Source organism: Anomalospiza imberbis, chromosome 18 (assembly GCF_031753505.1).
Source record: "Anomalospiza imberbis isolate Cuckoo-Finch-1a 21T00152 chromosome 18, ASM3175350v1, whole genome shotgun sequence".
Classification (NCBI taxonomy): Eukaryota; Metazoa; Chordata; class Aves; order Passeriformes; family Viduidae; genus Anomalospiza; species Anomalospiza imberbis.
The window spans coordinates 10,883,171-10,901,988 of NC_089698.1; the positions used below are offsets into that span (position 1 = coordinate 10,883,171).

General features: G+C 43.7%; 1 protein-coding gene across 5 annotated transcripts in view; it reads right to left on the reverse strand.

The window, feature by feature from the left end:
- The window catches only part of SPPL3 (signal peptide peptidase like 3), a 56,141-nt gene extending 43,093 nt beyond the window's left edge, over positions 1–13,048 (reverse strand). For 2 of the 5 annotated variants that reach the window (XM_068208997.1, XM_068208993.1), the window contains exon 1: positions 12,728–13,046. In XM_068208997.1, coding sequence (XP_068065098.1) covers positions 12,728–12,750 — 23 coding nt within the window. In that variant the 5' untranslated portion in view covers positions 12,751–13,046. Of the gene's footprint in view, positions 1–12,285; positions 12,447–12,727 lie in introns of those variants that run through there. The other 3 variants (XM_068208996.1, XM_068208994.1, XM_068208995.1) reach the window with 3 other exon arrangements.
- Between the last annotated feature and the right edge of the window lie 5,770 nt (positions 13,049–18,818).

Consider the following 18,818-nt stretch of genomic DNA (forward strand, 5'->3'; position numbering starts at 1 on the left):
CAACTACAAGAAAATCTAAATACTTGCTTCATTTTACAGTGCTTGGACAGAAAAAATAAAGGACATCACTCCCTTGATAAGGTGTCACACTAGCTAAGATACATGAATTCCTGCAACTATTTCAATTATTTCCTTTGTTCCTCTCTCTGTACAAGCTGTCAGCAAAAGAATTAACAGCCACAGAAATGAAGGAGAAGTTGGATCTGTTTGGATGATTTGGGGCATTGGTCAGTGTCCAGAGGGGTCAGGAGATTCTGTGATCTCACTTCAACAAATTTGGAAAGACTATAGCACTGCAGCCTTTCCAAATTAGTCATATAGACACTATAAATAGATTGTCATGGAGTTCTAGAATCCTGCTCCTCCAAAGTTATCCATTTCCTATGCAGTACCAAGATACAGGACATTCAGCAGCCAGTTTCCTAACAGCTCTGAAAAATTCCATTACAAAAAACTTCCAATAGCTGAACTACAATCAGCAAAATAAAGGCCTCTATTAGCAACAAGGAATAACAAATTTTCACACTTTTCCCAAATGAAAGGGAATTGTATTAGTGTCTTCCAATCTGGAACCAGGTTCCAGACAATTGAGTCTTTAACATAAGAAAACACAGCCTGTCTTCTATTAATGCAGTTCAGCCTCATCCCAGACACTGTCAGCCATCCAAGTCCAGAAGTGCCATTTTTCTGAATAAGGTTGTTCAACCTAAAAACTCTACACAACTAATTACCCAACTCCACCCTTCTCTTGGTCCTCTAACAGCCACATTATCCAAGAGTCAGAATGTGCTGCAGATCCAGGGCTAAGTTCATCTAAAGGGCAGCTGAGGCAGGCACATCATCCTGGGCATATTTATTGACAATTTTCCATCACACACAGAATATTATGGTCATAACGGTGCCAGCAACCAGTCAAAAAAGCACAAAAGAAAACAGACTATTATGTGGCAGAAAGGGAGGACTCTCAGGATATACAGGGCAATTCTTGTTGGCCTGCACTGCTCTTCCAAGAGCCCCACAGCAATGCTGTGCTCAGACTGTCCCTCAGCCCGGCCAGACCAGCACAGTCTGACACCTGCCAAGGTGTGACCTGAGCTCACTGCTCCATCACTGCACCAAGAGCTGCCACTGCCCCAGCTGAACAGCAAAAATAACCCAGCACCACAGACAGGACAGGCTGTGTCACCTCTGAGGACCTCAAGAACAGCTTCACCTTGAAAATCTTCTTGTAACGCTCTGTAAGACAAATGTGCAATAGTTTTGGCAGCTTTGCTTGGACAGATAACAACACACTGTGCAAAAGGACTACTTCAATATTTATGACAACAAATCTTACTAAATCTGTAATCTAACTTCTTATGGGATGCAGAGAGGCAGATAACAAACTAAACAAGTTCAGACCAAAGTATGCATCTCCATCTGAAGCAACACAGAAGAACACACACAAAAAGTACAGCAGATTTCCTAACAAGCACACAGAGGAATACCATACTTGATGCCGTAACTGATCGCTTGCGCTTATCCAAAAGCCAAAACCAGAAGATTAAGTTGATCCTCTCTGATGTGTACAGTTTCACTCAAGACACACAGATGATACCTGAGTGGCCTAACTTGCTCTCAAAGTATTACCTAAAGACAGCCTGTGCAAATTCCTGCTTAACTTCTTCACCTTTACCAGCTCCATCCTTTATCCCCAGGCTCTTACTCTAGCCCTGCTCTTCATCCTGCACAGGCATCTCAGGGTTCTAATCAAAGCTGCACTCCAGGAGACCAACCTGTCCCAGAACACCACAAAACCTGTGCCCAGTTCTGGACTTGGTCACTCTCAGCATACCAGCAGTAGAGAAATTCTTCCATCTAACTTTGTTCTAACTATCTGGAGTATAATATTCACTGCAGTTAAGGGCTAATAGAAGGGTTTATTCACATTCATAACACTTCTTTTGTAAGTGACAGAGTTGGTCATGCAGAGCAGAACTCTGACAGCAGAATGTGCTGCAAATCCATCTCCTTGCTAAGTCACTGCCTCCTCATAAAGCAAATGCAACAACTGAAGAAAAACAGTGGTTCAGAGCGAGAAAGAGCAGGAATACAGCTGGTTTATCTGTGAGATGCAGGTGTTTTTGGCAATGAATGTGACAAAAGGTTAACATATACATACATGCAGGCACTACTGGGTGAACACCTAGAACAGGTCCCAGGAAGACAACATAGCAAAACCTCCAGGGTCTCTATCTTTTCCCTAAACTAGGAATCATCACTTTGTAGATTACACAGGTTAAAAAATGTAGCTGTCCTAACTGATGAAAGAACATTCACCCAAGACTTAGTGCACAAAGACATTACAGAGTCCCCTCACGTATGGAGGATATTGATCTGAACACTACATTGCTTCCTAGACAAAACACATCCTTCCATCCCAATATATATAAAAAAAGTCTTATTTGGAGGTTTCATTTCCACAGCAGTTCTTGTACTTAAGTTACAAATATGCAGAATACCATGATAGTAATAATTTTTTTTTAAGTTATCAAGACATAGTGGGCTCTCTAGTATGAAAGAGGTTGGTTGTTTTTATCACAGAAATCAGAAAACAGGATGTTTTCTCACCTATATTGACTCTACTGTTGACTTAAAGAGCCAAACCAAAACCACACCTCATACCTCTGACACTGAGACTGGTATTTATTGATTACGTGCTTAGAAATCCAAACTCTTTTTAGCAACGTATTCAGAAGTCAGATTAAAAAATAAAACTAACAACTAATAGTTTAACCAAAGCATTTAACAATCACGCCTTACAATCAACAAGCCAGAACTGAAGTCAAATTGACCAATATGACCTTGTCAGAAAGAGCAGCTCTGAATGCTACTGAGAGTTGCTTTACTCACACAGTACAGGATTACATACTGTATCACTGCCTGGGCAGAATGAAACACTATTTAATCAACATTCCATAAAAGAATGAGTTAACACCATCAGCACCCAACTATGACTCTTCAGTGACAGTGGTAAAGTACACACCTGTGCCAGTCAAAGCTATAGAGTAACCAGTCTGTCTAGCCAGATTTAAGCAGCTTTAATCGTGCTGGCCCTGTATTAAGACAAATTCATGTTGTCAGATGATGGGTGGTGAGATTCTGAAATGAACGTGACTATTCACAACTGCACCAAGTGACGAGGGGATTCAGCGGGCATGAAAATACAAAATACTGACCCATCAAAATGGGCGCCCTGCTTTCGTCACCTCCAACTGAGAGGCAAACTCAAAAAAAAAAGGGTCTTGAGTTGTCCTGAGCTCAACTGGCCAGGGCCTGATTGCTGTCTCACAAACTGTGTGCAGAAGCACAGAACATTCACACACCCAAGTGCCAGGGTTATGGCAGCTGAGTCAGTTCCAGGTGCGAAAAACAGGTAGCAGAACAGACAGAGACTGTTTTCAACAAACTCTTGCCTAAATAGCTAAGATGCTTTTCTTGTGACAACAAAAAGTAGGAACATTCTTTAAAGAGGGTATTTTGGAAATCTTATGAAACTTTTTCCAGTAAAGCCCCCTGCAAATAAATAGTTTTGGTTTATGCAGACTCTTTTCATTTTTTGATTCAGCTTTAAGGTAGCCCGCTTTTTTTATCTGCAAAAATATAAAAAATAAAGAGAAAGATAACTAGCTGGAATACTAACACTGGGGTTCGTCTAAGGCACTTAAGTTTGATAAAGAGTATCTTTCTGTTCTGTACCATCTGTAACTGCTTACAGCTGCATCTGCTTTAGAAGTAGTCAACTTAGCAGAAAATTAAAGAAAAAAAAGTTCGGCTCTTCACTGTTTAGCTTTAAGGTTTCCTTTTTCTTGAGGAAAAAAAGCACTCTTTAAACTATTTTCAACATAAAGCTTAATTAGATTCTACTCTTCATCTTCAAAACCCTGCAGAGATCATAATGTTCCCCATGAGAGCTTTTAGCCCTTTGTGGTAACTTTTCCGAGCAGCTATTCAAGTGAAGGTACAGCATCAGCACCTCAAGGAACGTTCAGGGAGCAGATAATCTTTCCTCCAACACACAGCCATCAATCTGAACTTCTAAAAAGGACCAGAATGACCTTGCACCATCAAACCTAGAAAGCAACACAGACACACCTCACCTCACCAGTCTGCAACACAGGCTACAGAAATCCATATAAGCCAGCTCTGTTTGCTCCTTTGCCTCCTGCTGTTTCACTTACCTCACCTTTAGCTAACAGTGACCTAGAGAAGGGACTTCCCATTGACTAAATAAGTCTAAGTCACACTACACCTATTTTATCTTGCCAAGTGGGTCTGACAGAGATGACGGTGAGATAAATCACACCTGTAACCCAAAAGTGGCACTAGTAAAATCACTTCTTTGTATAACAATCACTATTGAGTTTTGATCTTATATATCCAGTATATATAACAACTCACCACTGAGCTTTGGTCTTATACATCCAATAGATCTGTACCAACAGCTGTCTGATACTAACTACAGTAATGACTCAGAATTCACTGTTGAATTTCTACCCACTACTAAAGTTTCCAGAAAAATTTAAATCACGTTTGAAGCCTGGGCTATCTATCTGACCAGAAGGGATGTCAGATGGCCAGGAGCCACAGACACCAGAACTGAGTGGAGCCATAATTCAGCTGTTGCGTTCACCTCTGCCCTGCTAATTGCACTACTGCAGAGCTCAAACATTTTGTAAAGCTGGTTCTTGTCCAAGCTGTGCTATCTCAACTGGAGTCAGCTGGGCTCATTATTCCAGTAATGACTGAAATTAAAATAAATCCTGAGGATACATACTTGCTACTAGCTTAACCCATGAAGAGAACCCCTCTGCAAAACTGTCGGTGCTGTAGAGAAACGTCATTGCCGTAGAGAAACGGGCACCAAATTTACACGCTGAGATCACTTGATTTTTTGTACCACCTGAAACCACACTGCACCATGAATCTACATGTACAAGTTTTTGCTATTCTAACATGAAGCTGCTATTTGCAGTACTACTGTCATGAGAAAATAGTGTAAGCAGAGCTCCCAGACCTCTGTGATTCAGTCAAACACAATCAATTCTTAACATTTCTGTTGATCTCTAAACTTCTGAAATAGTTTGAAATATACTTAAAATTATGTATCATTACGAATTTACTAGAAATCACCTGCTGCTGGCTAGTTATCAGATGAACAAAAGAACTTTTTAAAGATACTTCTGTCCAAAAAACAGCAGAGTACATAGGAATGAAGAAGGAAATTTGGACTTCCAAATTGAGCAAGCAGAGAAGCATTGATTAAAACAAAGAGGACTGCAGGATGCTTACCTTTAACGGTCAGCAGTTAACGCTGCACAGAACTATTTTTTCCTTTTAGATGAACTGAAGAATAATCTAGATTCGAGCCTATTTCTTGAATAAGTAAGGTAAGCTTGCCAACTTCTGGCAAAAGTTAAAGACTGTGTATGAACAGAGGGTGGAACCCCCTGGGTCTCCTCCTGCTTCCCCCACACAACCTTCTCAGTGGAAGCACCTGCAGGAACAAGGTTATGGCATAAAAATGGAGGAGAATCCTTTCCCAGTCTTTGGCTCCATACCCGCCTGCATGGGAAAATAACTTTTTGGGTCAAAAGTCTATGAACCAGCTACAGGAAGTAAAAGAAGAACATCCAAACCTGGAGCCACAGTAGGAAAAAAAATGAGAGACAAACAGTGTAATTTTCCCTTCAGATTCCACTGGTCAGGGAAAATGCTACCATATACAAACTCTGAGATATGATTTTATCTCTCCAACTTCTACATTGTCAACTTCAGTAATGGAATCTTAAGGATAACACTGTACAGTAGAGAATCATCTTAGTGCATTCGCCCCTACTTTATGACACTGGCTGTGATAGCTTTAAAGAACCTCCTTTCTGAGATCCTGAAAAAAGAAGTCACTTCAGCCTTATTTCATACATTTATTATTTTGAATCCTTGTTGCTGCAGGATATTAACAATGTTTACTTGGTTAGTTATCAGTTACAAAGTATCCCTCCAAAAGCCAGCAACATTCCGACTTTCTGACAGCCCTGTCTATACCCTACCACTTAATGTGACACACAGATATGGAGGCTATCCAAGGGAATCTGAGACCTGAGGCATGGGTCTGGCCCTTAAAAGAAATACTCAACAGAATCTAATAATGAAGATGACAGCAACACAGCTACACAATTAATGAGCTCTGGGATAATGTCATCATGGTGGTTCTAGCAGACAGAGAGACACTTAATGTATGGTGAGAGCTGAGCTGCTCTCGGGAGGCACATGAGGGGAGGGAGAACCTTGGTCTGGCAGATCAGAGTATTTCAGGCACAGACACCAAAAGATTTAGAAGAAGAGATCATCAACACAAGCACCCTTGGAAGAATTAAAGAGAAAGGGGATCAGCAAGTGTTGCAATGACACATATGCTCCATTAATCTTATTAAGTCATCACCTTTCAGAGTCGGTCTGACGGCCTGGATCCCGTCCAGCCGCGCAGCAGCTTGTGCTTCGCTCCACGCAACGCCCATCACTGCCTGACTCGCTGCAAATCTTAATCCCAATCACTGACACTAAAGCTATGTAGCAGCAGAAAGAAAATGTGCACAAATTACTTCTACAAAATTCACCCTTGATTCTTTGTGGAAACTTTCCTCATATGTCACTAGGATCAAATTAGACTGTTTTGACTGAACAATTTGTGCCAATTATTTGCTTTAGAGTATATTACAATGCTTAGAGTCATTGTAAAATGTCAAAGGACAATAAAAACAATGGCACCTACGCCACAGATGTTGACACATCACATTATCAAAATAATGATATAAAATAGCTGAGATATTGAAAAAGACCAGAGTCTGCTCTGCTCTTCTTCCAAATTTCAGGAAATAAAAATCAATGCATTTTAAAAAGCATGAGACATTTTTCAAAGTACTTTTTGTAGAAAGTTTTCCTAAATACCCATTTTTTGGCATTGTGTTTCAGTGACAAATGACTGAGTTTCAGCAACTGAATCGAGTATTGAAAATGGTGGTATTCACCAAAACACAACTTATCTCAACCCAATATCCCCAATAATTTGTCTGGTGGTCATCACAAAATTCCTCAAATTCCAACAGCATCAGGCTGCTTAACTCATACCAAAATGCCAAAGTGCACAAAATAAGCAATGTATTGAATCCTACACTTCAGCAGAAGAAAGAGACATTCTCAGGTCCATCAAACCTCACACAAAGCTCAAGAACAAGTATTGATATTGGTGGATCCACACACCTAAGCACTCACTTACCTGTGACACAAGAAATCATATTCAGGTCATCTTCTGTTCATGGAAATTCAACCTTTCATCCCCAGAAAAGCAGCCTGAACTACCCCCACAAACCACAGACCCTTCAGTCTTCCAAACCAGGTTTTTATCCAGGCAGGAAGGGGAATCCAGGTCTCTGCCAACCCCAGGCAGAAAGGCATGCCTGCCTCCTGGCCCAGCAAATATTTACAGTATTTTATATGAAGTGAAAGAGATTTAAGTGGACACACAAAGCTCAACCTCTGAATAACACATAGTTTGGTGATGAGAACACTCCCCTCAAAGGTGAGAGATGCAGGGCCAGAAACCCTAGGGGATGGAAGTCATCTCCTGCATCCTAGCCAAGATCTCCAGTCACTGGGTAAAACTAAAGGAACCATTAACTTCTACTACCACAGTACCCTGAAAAGGTTAAATGCAGAACTGACAGAAATCTTAATTAAAATAGGTGACAGAAATCTTAATTAAAAGAGGTACTGCACACCAGCACCAAGAGAACACTGATTTCTGTTCTTCACTTTAATTTTTTTTATTAAAGAATTATTAATATATTAGTAAATAAAGCCTTGCAATTAGCAAACACGGACAGGAGGATTTTTTCCTTGTGCTAATCAGTCACTATACACATGTACATTCAAGTTACTGTAAACTTCTACTAATGCCACGCTCTTTGCTTTATTTGTCTTTCAGCCCAGAGCTGCCCTGTCTACATGATACACAGCTTGAGATAGCAAAAGCTCCAGGGAGGGTAAAAAACAAGTGAAGTGAGACTAGTCCTGAAAGACAAACATATGAACTCTAAACTTGGTATTCTCAAATTTACTGAGGTTTAAGTCACTTTTCTCATGCTAGATACTCACGCACATTCATACAATGACATCCTTGTTCTCAGGAGGCTCCTAACAATCCTCAAAATGGAATGTGGCCGGTAATTTCAGTTCCTGAAAAATGCAAGATTAAGGGCCAAACTCTACGTTTGCATGCCAGGATTTCGTGACAGATTTTTGACAGCAGCACAACAGAATTTCATCTATGTGCTTTGCAGTCTGTTGCCTACCAAGTGCAGTATTTTAAAAATTCAAGTCAATTATTTGTTTTCTGTTGTAAACTGCCTCCCATCCTCAGAATACCTTAATTAGTCAGGTCTCCCAAACTAAACTGAGCAAACAAGTAAAAAATCTTGAATGCAAAAAATTATTTTACTAGTACTTGACAAGTTCTGTCAACAAGGTGTAGCTCCTCTTACTCCCTGCCCTCCCACATACACATCTAATCCAGCCAACTAAGACTTGAAAGCACCACCTGAGTCTTCTGGAAGAAACTGCATTTTAATTCATGGCAGCAGCATGTTAAATGCTTAATTGCAATCAAAGCAAATTCTCAGACCTCTGAATCCAGAAAGACTTCTAAGACTTCTACCAATTTGAATTCTCCCAGGAGCAAAGACAGCACTGTACATTTACACTTATTCCAAAACCCAGTAGTTTTATTGATTACTCTGACACATCATTAGATTTAATTTCCACACCCTTTGCATTATGAAGAGAAGCTTCTAAATATATCACCATTTCACTCACGAAACATTTGATGGCTAATACAAGAATCATCCCACTGATTATAACATTTAAGAGGGAGTTCAGTTGTTCTTAAGATTAGTGACTCAATACAGTGCCTTCTTTTTTGTTCTTAGCTTGCCCTGCCAGTCTGTCTCCTAATCACCACCCTGAGAAGGCACACACGCAAGGCAATCCACATTACTTTTATACAACACTCTTGGAAAGGAAATACTAAAAATACATTTGATTTTGGTGTAGAAATCCCCTTCTTCGCTCTCACCAATGAAGGAAGCTGTGAAAATCTTTTGTGCATTCAAAGGGCAAAAAAAAGAACAAAGCAATCTCTATTGCCAGCCTGGGCAGCAGTAAAAAGGAAGGGGGTGTTACATCAGGCCTTGAAAAACACTAAACACCTACTAACTGAAGATAAACAAGATATGGTGCTGTGCCTTCTCAATAGGCTCCAGCACAACAAATTCACCACAAAATGCTAGAAATTAAGGACAGAGCAAGTGTTTTGCAAAGTAATGACCTAGGTCTTGCTGCTTCCATACTCATCTGCTGTCATACTTCCAACAGCTTGGTGCCTGAAGATAAATTTCTTGGTATTTACTAATCTCTTACACACACACATATATACTGCTCTGCCCATGCTTATTCCCTCCTCTGCTGTAGCAGAAATTTTGTCACTAACCAGCTCCATTTCCTTGCTGGAGCACAGACAGGAAGCAAGGGGAAAATGGGTATTCAACAACCTCTTTCCTCTCCCATTCTATTCCACTTGCAGAAAACTAATTTTAGCTCTTCTTTAATCTACAAAATCATGAGCAACCTTGCCATGCAGCAGTATGGTACACAGCTCGCCTCTCCTTTTATTTTTGCAGAAACTTGACAAAGAAAGTTTCTCTACTCGCTACTGACAAGCATTTGATTCAAACACCCTTTCTTTTTAAAAAGTCCATATTCTTTGAAAGAGTATTTCCATCTGGGACTTATCCCATATTTCACATTAAAATTAGTTTTTCCAGGATGACAGCACTCTTTTTCACCAGCAAAATTCTCAGCAGAGCCTCCTTTCAGGATAAGACACCTCTATCTGAAATATTGGCTCAGCAAGATGACTTAAGACACTTAAAAAGAGTTAAATAAAAGTACATATGGTTATAGGTGTGGGCACTACTGAAGAAAAAAAGAAGTTGTCAGAAGAAATACCTTACAAGAACAGTGTGAAAAGATAGCTCATGTATTTAAAACTATGAAAGAGATGGGGAAAAAGCATTAGTCTCTCCTTCTTATAGTATCTTAATAAAAGAAAGTAATTGCATTCAGTTCACTTGGAATTTAAAATAAATATGTAAACCTACCTTAAAAATCTCAGATTTGTATGTACAAACCAATAAATAAAGCAATATGAGAATTAGTTCTCATCTCTTGAAAACAGCATCATTAACAAGACTGTCAGTCACTGAAATAAGCCCTATTTTTCATGTTTGCAAATGCTCATGTCCACTAATCACAGCTGGCAAGTACCTTTTTTCAAAGTATTTTTAACACAACTGAGACTTTTTTTTTCCAAAAAATTAAACCCACAATAAGCTTTTTCATACCTTATGAAGCTACAGTGGTTCAACAACACATGCAGACAGTTAGGGACAAAAAGATGGAAGCAAGCCTTATGCACCTGGACAACAGGGAAGTGCTACAGCAGCTGGGAACCAATTTACACCCGTGCAGAGACAGGGGCCCGAAAGGATTTTTCTTAGTGCCAGAAGATGTATTTTCAGATGTGAAATAAGGTCTGTGCGCAGCAGCTGGACACTGCACCACAGAACACACCTGTTCTTGGAAAGCTGCCTTTGCAACACAGAGAAAGGACCGGGTCTGGCAAACGGACACGGCGGGATCAGCCAACTTCCAAACAGAGCTCCTGCACCAGCTCCAGGACACAGCTCTGCTGCACAGGAGCACCAGCCTGCTCAGGTGACAAAATGCACATTTTTCCTAAAAATGCTAAAGCACTGGCCAATTTTATGCTGAGCTGCATCACCACAGCTGTAAATAAACTGAGGCAAGATTGTTGTTAGAAGTGTAAGTAATGAAATACCCACAGAGAAGAGAGCATGACTGAAATTGGATTTTTGCTCTGTCCACTGCTCCCATAGCTCCCAGGCAAGGCCGAGCACAGGTAAAACTGCAAAGTGACAGAAACCTCAGGTCCATGAGGACACCACAGAGAATACAGACCTAAAATTATAGGGTTTTAAGACATAAGCATCATGTCCTCATTCTGCTACAACCTCAGCACTGTAAGAAAGAACTCCCATTCTTCAGATCCACCTAGCACAGCGAACACCTTAAATCACAATTTCATTCCCTTAAAATGTGCAACCTACAGAAGAGCAAATCCTTCTCTCAGGCTCTGTTAAAAATCCTCCCTTTAGTCTATTACTATGTCAAAAACACTCATTCAAAAAGCAAATGACTTAAGATGAAAATAATATATAACTGACATTTTGTTTCATTTACTTCTTTCCAGAAAGTTGACAAATCCAAGAGTTTATGAATTTATAATTTCATTCTGCAGTTAAAACAGACTAAGACACATTTAACTGAACTACATTAAACTGCCTAAATCTGTACCAATGTTCATCTACTGTGGCAATATGTAAACGATCTTTTAAGTCAAAAGTGTTGTCTTTTCACTGCTATTTTAAAGCAGACCAGACCACTGCTTGAACTGAGCTTGTGAAACAAAATAAGAGCATCTAAAAAGCAGAAGACCAATACAAATGTTGGTTCTTGACAGGGAAGAGACAGAAGAGGGAAGAAGGGGCTGACAAAGTCTCAACATGTGGCAGAACAGAAATCCACACAGGGTTCCAAGTTTTGAAAAGTAATGGAACCATTCAGAACAGGGATATTTGTTGCATGTTCAAGCCCTTCTCCACAGTCAGCACACACCGAGGTCAAAAACTAAGACTTAACTCCTTTTTTAATAAGAGACTTATTTCAAAACAAGTAACTTTATTCAAAAAATCTAAGAAACAGCTCTGGATGACATCACTGGATTTAAAATGCAGTGAGAATATCACAATAAATTGCTGCAGTGGTCAGGTCAATAGAGATGATGCGCAGGTAAATTAGTTGAGGTATTTTGGCTGTGATCCACAACAGAACAAAACCCCCAGATTTATAGGAAGAAACTGCACCTCGTCTCTTTGATCCACTGCCAGCTAGGCCCGAGACAGTGTCAGGACACAGAAAAAAATGCCCTCTCATTTGCTATACTTCACGTCTTTCCACAGGAACTGGTCTGCTCCTCGTCGTTCTATTTCCTGTACACAGACCAAGCCTATTGTCGCTAGGTGAAAACACACACACATGCCGCCGACTTACCAGCCTGCGCTGGTATAAATCTCCCTTCAGGCAGAGGTGACCTGCAGCCTCACAGCCGAGAACGAGCTCCTGTCCCTCTCCAGGCCCGGCGGATCGCAGCGCCGGCCGTGCAGAGATCAGCTCGCACGGAGCCCTCCGGGACAGGGGGTGACAACCACGCCAAGGCTCCCGGCGATCCTCTCCGGCTGCCCGGCCGCCGGTGGGGGGATCCGCACAGCCCGGCCGCCCCGTCCCTCCTCCCTTCCCCCTAAATCCCTCCTCCTCAGCCGCGCGGAACCCTCAGCCCGCAGCCCCTCCACCAGCGCGCTCCTGCATGCCCCGGCCCCCGCCGCAGCCCCCCGCCGCCGGTCCCCCCCGCCCGGGACACCGTCCCCGCGTGGGGCCGCGCTCGGCCCGGCCCGGCCGGGTCGGACATCCCCGCGGCCTCGGCCCCGCGGCTCACCAGGAGTAGGTCTGCTCCGCCATGGCTGCGGCTGGGCGGCCGGCGCTGGGCTCTGCGGGACGGCCGGGACCGGGCTCCTCCTCCGCCTCCTCCTCGCAGGCTCCGGGGCTCAGTGGCGGCCCCGCTGCGGCTCCCGGCCCAACATGGCGGCGGCTGTGAGGAGGGAGGGGAGCCGAGGGGGGGTCCCCGCGCGGGCGGGAAGGGCGATGGTGGCCGCGGGGCCGGCGGAGGCTCAGCAGCCGCGACGCAGGGCCGCGCTAGGGCGCCGGCGGGGCCTCATGGCCGGCGGGGCGGCGGCGGCGGCGGCGGCGGCGAAGGCGGCGCGGGGCGGGGCGGGGGCGGGAGGCGGCGGCACCGGGCGGCCGGGCCAGGCCGCGCCGCGTGCCCGCGCTCGCGCACGGCGGGGGCGGAGCCGCGCCGAGGGGCGGGGCCCGAGCGGCGCGCGGGGTCACGTGCCCACAACACCTTCACGTGCCGCCGCCGCCGGGCGCGCGCAGGCGCGGTGGGGCCCGGCCCGGCGGCGGCAGCGGCGGCGGCGCTGCTCGGCGGGCCCGGCCCGGCGGCAGGAGCCGCAGCAGCGCTGCTCGGCGGGCCCGGCCCGGCGGCGGCAGCAGCAGCAGCGCTGCTCGGCGGGCCCGGGCCCGGCCCGGCGGCGTTGGCCGCGGACAGCCCGCTGCAGCCTCGCCCGACGGGGCGGGAGAGAGGAGGGCGCACGGAGCTTCCTCCGGCAGCAAAACAGCGCGAGCTGCGGCTGCGTTTTGGGGCCGGGGCCTTCCGGCGAGGAGCCGCGGCTCCCGAGGTGGATGCCGAGCCGGCGTTTCCTTTCCCGCAGCGCCCGCCGGGCCCGCCGGGAGCGGGGCAGCTCCCCCGGGCTTGCGGCGTGCCGGGGGACGGCGAGCGCGGCCGGCTCGGCGCCGCTGGCCGGAGAGTGACCGCGGCGCGCTCGGGGTGCCCGGTGCCGGTGCTGGCCTGGCACGCCGCTGAACCCCCGCGCCCCGCAGCCGCCCGTGCCTTGCCACGAGTTGGCTGCGGCGCCGGGCTCCTCTGAACGCGGGCTGGGCCGTAAATGCACCCTTCCGTAAAATAACTCGTAACTGCGTTGTTAATTCATCAGATGCGCGGGTGTTTCTAGAGATTGCTGTGGTTTTGAATTTGTGATTTTTGAAACCAAGTAAAAATCAATAGGATCAAATGCTCAAGATTTTTTTTTTTAGGTAAGGAAAATAACATTCCAGATACTTTGACCAAATAAAAATCATGTGCTTCATTTTATCACCAGCCCAATATTAAACCTGTGTGAGTCTCAGGCAGATAAACTGGTGTGTTGATATTGCTCTGGTTTCTCCTGCCAAACCCTCAGCCCTTAATTATGTTTCTGCCAAATGCAGAACTAGTTCTTTTTGCTCGGTTTGCTCACGTGAGTAATCCTTTCCTCCTGGGACTTCACTTGCAGCAATTTTGTGCTTTGCAGAGCTTGGATCAATCGTTCCCGGCCGGCTGTGCATTCCCGCTCATTGTCCCTTTCAGTGTGGGAGGGAGAACAGCCACTTTGAACACACAGCATCAAATATAAATTGAAGAACAGATGCCCAGGGCTGGTAAAAATAGGTATTTGTTTTAAAAACAAGTATGAAGAAATTCTATGCCTCGATAGAATTTTGTTAAAATCTTCAAAAAATAACGGGACATTGAACATTCTCATTGCATCTACAGGAATGCCAGATGCCTCTGAAATTCGGAGCCCACTTTAGTAGTAGATGGAATAAATTATTTTCATGCTGTCCATCGCATTTATTCTCTTAAATGGAAAAACCTTAGGCTGCTGTATAGTCATGACAGAGGATTAAAAGTAAGGAATGTCTCTGTTCATCTTTGTTGTGTCACCAGCTGCTGTGTACTCATGGGCAGATCACTTCATCCCTGCTAGCTCAGATCACTAGTCAGTACAGAGTGTTGTAACCACCTGGAGTTTTGGGGAGCTGCAGCAGGAAGATGCTGCACATGCAGCACAGGTTTACTTGGTCTTGGTGGAGGGAATAACTGTGCTCCAGTTAAACGAGGCTTTTATTAAGATAGTGCTGGACTCTGAGGATTTCTCCCCCTGTATCTTTATGCTTTCAAAACTAGTGATATGGGTTGTGTCACTTCAGCATCCAAATCCTCAGTGTTTTTCCCAGCCCTTTGGCCTTGTGGACAGGAATGACCTTAGAGCTCCCGACATAATCAGCACTTTACCCACTTACTAAATCTGTTTGAGAAGGGGATTTATCAGCCATGAGGTGGAAATGCTCCAAGTACCGTGCCTGGCTGGGTCACGGGATCCCTGCTGGGGTCAGTCCTGGCAGCTGGGGGTGCTGGAAGGATGAGAGGGTGAGGAATGCTAAACTTTCCTCCCATCCAGTTCAGGCTGGACTAGCTGGAGAACTTCCTGCCCTGCTTGATCTCTGCCCTCGGCGTGCACGCGGTGCACAGCCCCCGTGCCCATCTCGGTAGATCGGCGAGCTTTGGTGGACATGAGAGGAGAAGGGAGGAGTTGTGCTCAGAGCTGCAGCAGTGGGGTCCACAGCACATTCTGTGAGTTTGGGGGGAAACTGCTGTTCCCACATACACATATCCCCTGTCTAAAAAACAAAAATCTCAGGCTTTGGGTAGGATTTGCACGGTGGATACATTCCCTGCTTTTGTTCTCCTCAGCACAGCAGAAAGACCTGCAGAAATGCTTAGATAATAAATAAATAATTTGGAATCCTCACTCTACTGTGGTGCAAACCTGAATGCCTGCAATGCCTGTTGGTGCTACCCTTTTCATTGATTATAACAGAGTAAATGTAAGAAGGAAAAAGGACCTCTCAGTCCTTTTAAATCAATGCAGGGAAAGATAAATCAGTCTTCAGTCTTGTCTTGATACTAAAGAGCCTTTCCTAATTTTCTTTTTGCTGAGAAGAAGGATGTAAAACTGATATTGGTATCTATGAAACAATATCCCTGCTTTGTGTTCACATTGAAATAGCTTCCAGTTTCTCAGTCTTGCAAAATTTCCAGCACATTAATTTGGCACAAATGATTTATAGCTGATGAGCAATTAAAGTATAATTTCTTTCCAGCATCTCAGGCTTTGTGACTAGACTATGAAATGATTTTGCAAGCTTGCTCTATCATTACAGGATAGCAGTGGGATGAATTCACAGGAGAAATTTATTCCTCCCTGCAGACGCAGCATCCACTCTCATCTGCAAACTGGAGCACTGCTTGCATTCCTCAGATAATTTTCTCAGTGTATCTTTTGTGCAGTCTCTCTTTGGACCTACAAGAGAGCTTTAGTCTGAATTTCAGTGACAGTTTACTCTGACATTACAAAGTCCTCCCAAAATGCCTGTTCTGCCTGGAGCCTTTGATGTAGACTGATGCTTTACTTAGACCTGTCAAGGTATTTCAGAACTAGCAGCAAACAAAACTATTTTAAAAATTATTTTTATATTTGGAAGGGCAGCTTTCAGAGGCAAGCATGGTAGAGAAAAATCAGATGAAAGTACTGGCTACAAAGAGTCCTCACCTCCAAGCTGTTTAAATGTCAGCAGATGACATTAGCTAACCATGTCTTGATTCTGCTGACATGGTGGAGAGAACCAGAGGAGCTTCATGTAGACACTTCACCCTTCAGGAAAGGACATCACAGGTATAGTTGTCAACCCTGCTTTGTTTAGGAAGGAACAAAGAGCATGGACAGGAGCAGAAAAGGAAAGAAAAAAAACCAAAAATCAAGAGATCCACTTCTGACTGTACAGCTGGGAGCTACACTAGGCTATTTGCTTGTAAGATCCTTGTGGGATTCCCCTCTATAAACCCAATTACAACGTACAGTGACCGTGTGTGACACGATTCTCTTCACTACCACCTAGTGGGAAACTCCTTCATAACCCAGCTCCAGAGCTGCTCCTGATCTCCACCCTCACCCTCAGCCTGATGGTAGAAACAGGGAATAAGTGGAGAGAGAAAATGACAGATGACTGGAAGGAGGACACAGTCCTGTTCCACATACAGGTAGAGGAACGTGTACAGAAAGTTTGTCATTTAAACCCATTTGCCCCGTGGATTTACCACATCACAACTCCAAGCCCTGCATCCAGCCCAGCCCACTGATGAAAAAACCCAACTTCCTTCTTGGTAAAATCACATTTTCCAATTATACTCACATATTTACACCAAAGACTACTACATTAGAATCTAAATAGGTATATACTGGAAACATTAAAACCATGTATTCAAGCAAGTCCTTCCCCACTGAGATACTCAGGGTTTGCACAAATAGCTGAAATCCAACCCTGTGAAAACAACGTATAAACAACAATTATCTCAGATTTTTCACACTCCTGTGTGTCTTTTGGGACTAAGCTCCCAATGCACAAATAATAATCAGTTTTGGGACTCATGTAGCTTTTTTTCCCCCAGTAACAGAAATAAGGGTGAAAATTATCTTAATAGCTCTCACATTTCAAGGAGGGGATTATGTTAATGTCATTCAGGCCAGTAAAGCATTTATCAGTCGCAGCAGGAAGAACAGTAAAATGGTAAAGAATTATTAAAAGAACCATTTCTCCATGTTTCATTTACCAATGGCAATTTTACCACTCTATTCAGGGAATTACATGAGCTCTCTCTAGTAGCACTTTTATCATAAATATATTTAGGCTTTTTTTTTTCCTTCTCTGTATGCTCCTTGAAGCCACATTACACTGGCTTTGTACCAGCAAATTACTGTGTTTGTCATCATGTACACTTCATAATAGATATAATTCAGTACCTTACAACATCAGAGGTAGAAATGGTGTTGATACAGGACTGAGGGTTTGGGAGTCTATTCTGCCTTCCATGAGGTTCACAGGACTCTGCTGTCCCTTACTGTGGGTTTGCCCCAGTGCAATAAGCAGAATACAGACCAGTACATGTAAAATAAGAATAATGTTCCTACTGTGTACCCATTCATACTTTCATGCAGTGTTTTCAATGTTAAGTAATTCACTCACTTTATTAGATACAGGGGAAAGAGATTACTTTGGAACAGCTAATACAAAAGCAAATACTGCAAACATGAGAAAAACAAGCAGGTATCTCTTGCTGTATTCAAACTTTAAGTTTTCCCTGTTACAAGGACCAAGATCATATTAATTAGAGTGACCTGAGAATCAAGTCATGGCCTGGGAAATGGTTACAGTTAAGGAAATCAACATAGAGTAAGCACTGGTGATAGATAAAAATGGGTATAGGAAACATGAGTCCCCTTATTTCAAATATTCCTCCTCAAGGCATAATTCCTGAGTACAATGCAGCCACAGGAGAACATTGTCTGATTATGGCACTCTGCAACTGAGCTCTTCCTCCAACAGAACTATAATCTAGCTTCCACCCTTGATCTCTGCTATTCTCTCATCACCTCAAAACTGCACTTGTAATAATCTGAGAAATATGATATTGCAATTCTCAGTGCCAGGCTATAAAATAGGGATGCTGGATAATTCACAACAGGAATCCCTTTCAGTCTGACCCCTAGGTATTTCTAATATTTAAGAAACACTGAGAAGCTCACTGGTTTTCCTGCACTGAGGATCTGAAATACTTAGTGGGGCAGAGCCATTCACTGGCACAGCCTGGCAGGTTCCAATGAATGGAAAGATGAAAGTGGGTAAGTTTATTTGGTTTTTTGCTAATTATCCTACAGTTTAAAATGGACAATTCCAATAGACCAAGAGAAAAAGCCCTTCAGGATAAAGTGATAGAGAATATTTACCTCCTCCTCAGTATTTGAAATGTTTCCTTGTTCAGCTAAGCATTCTCCACATGGCATCCAGTTGTAACATTCAGGGAGGTCCTATCATACAAACAGATGTGCATTTCTGGTTTCATAGACTTCAAAGTTCACTGGTCTCAAAAAAAAGCTTCTACAGCTGAAGGTCCTCAAGGCAAGCAGAAGCAGCAGCAGCAGGACTTCTGGGTGCATAAGGAATCCTTGAAACCACATAATATAGACATAATTTGTTGCTATGCTTTCTTCTCTTTACAGCTTCCATTGACAAACATTGCTGTTCTTTGTTTA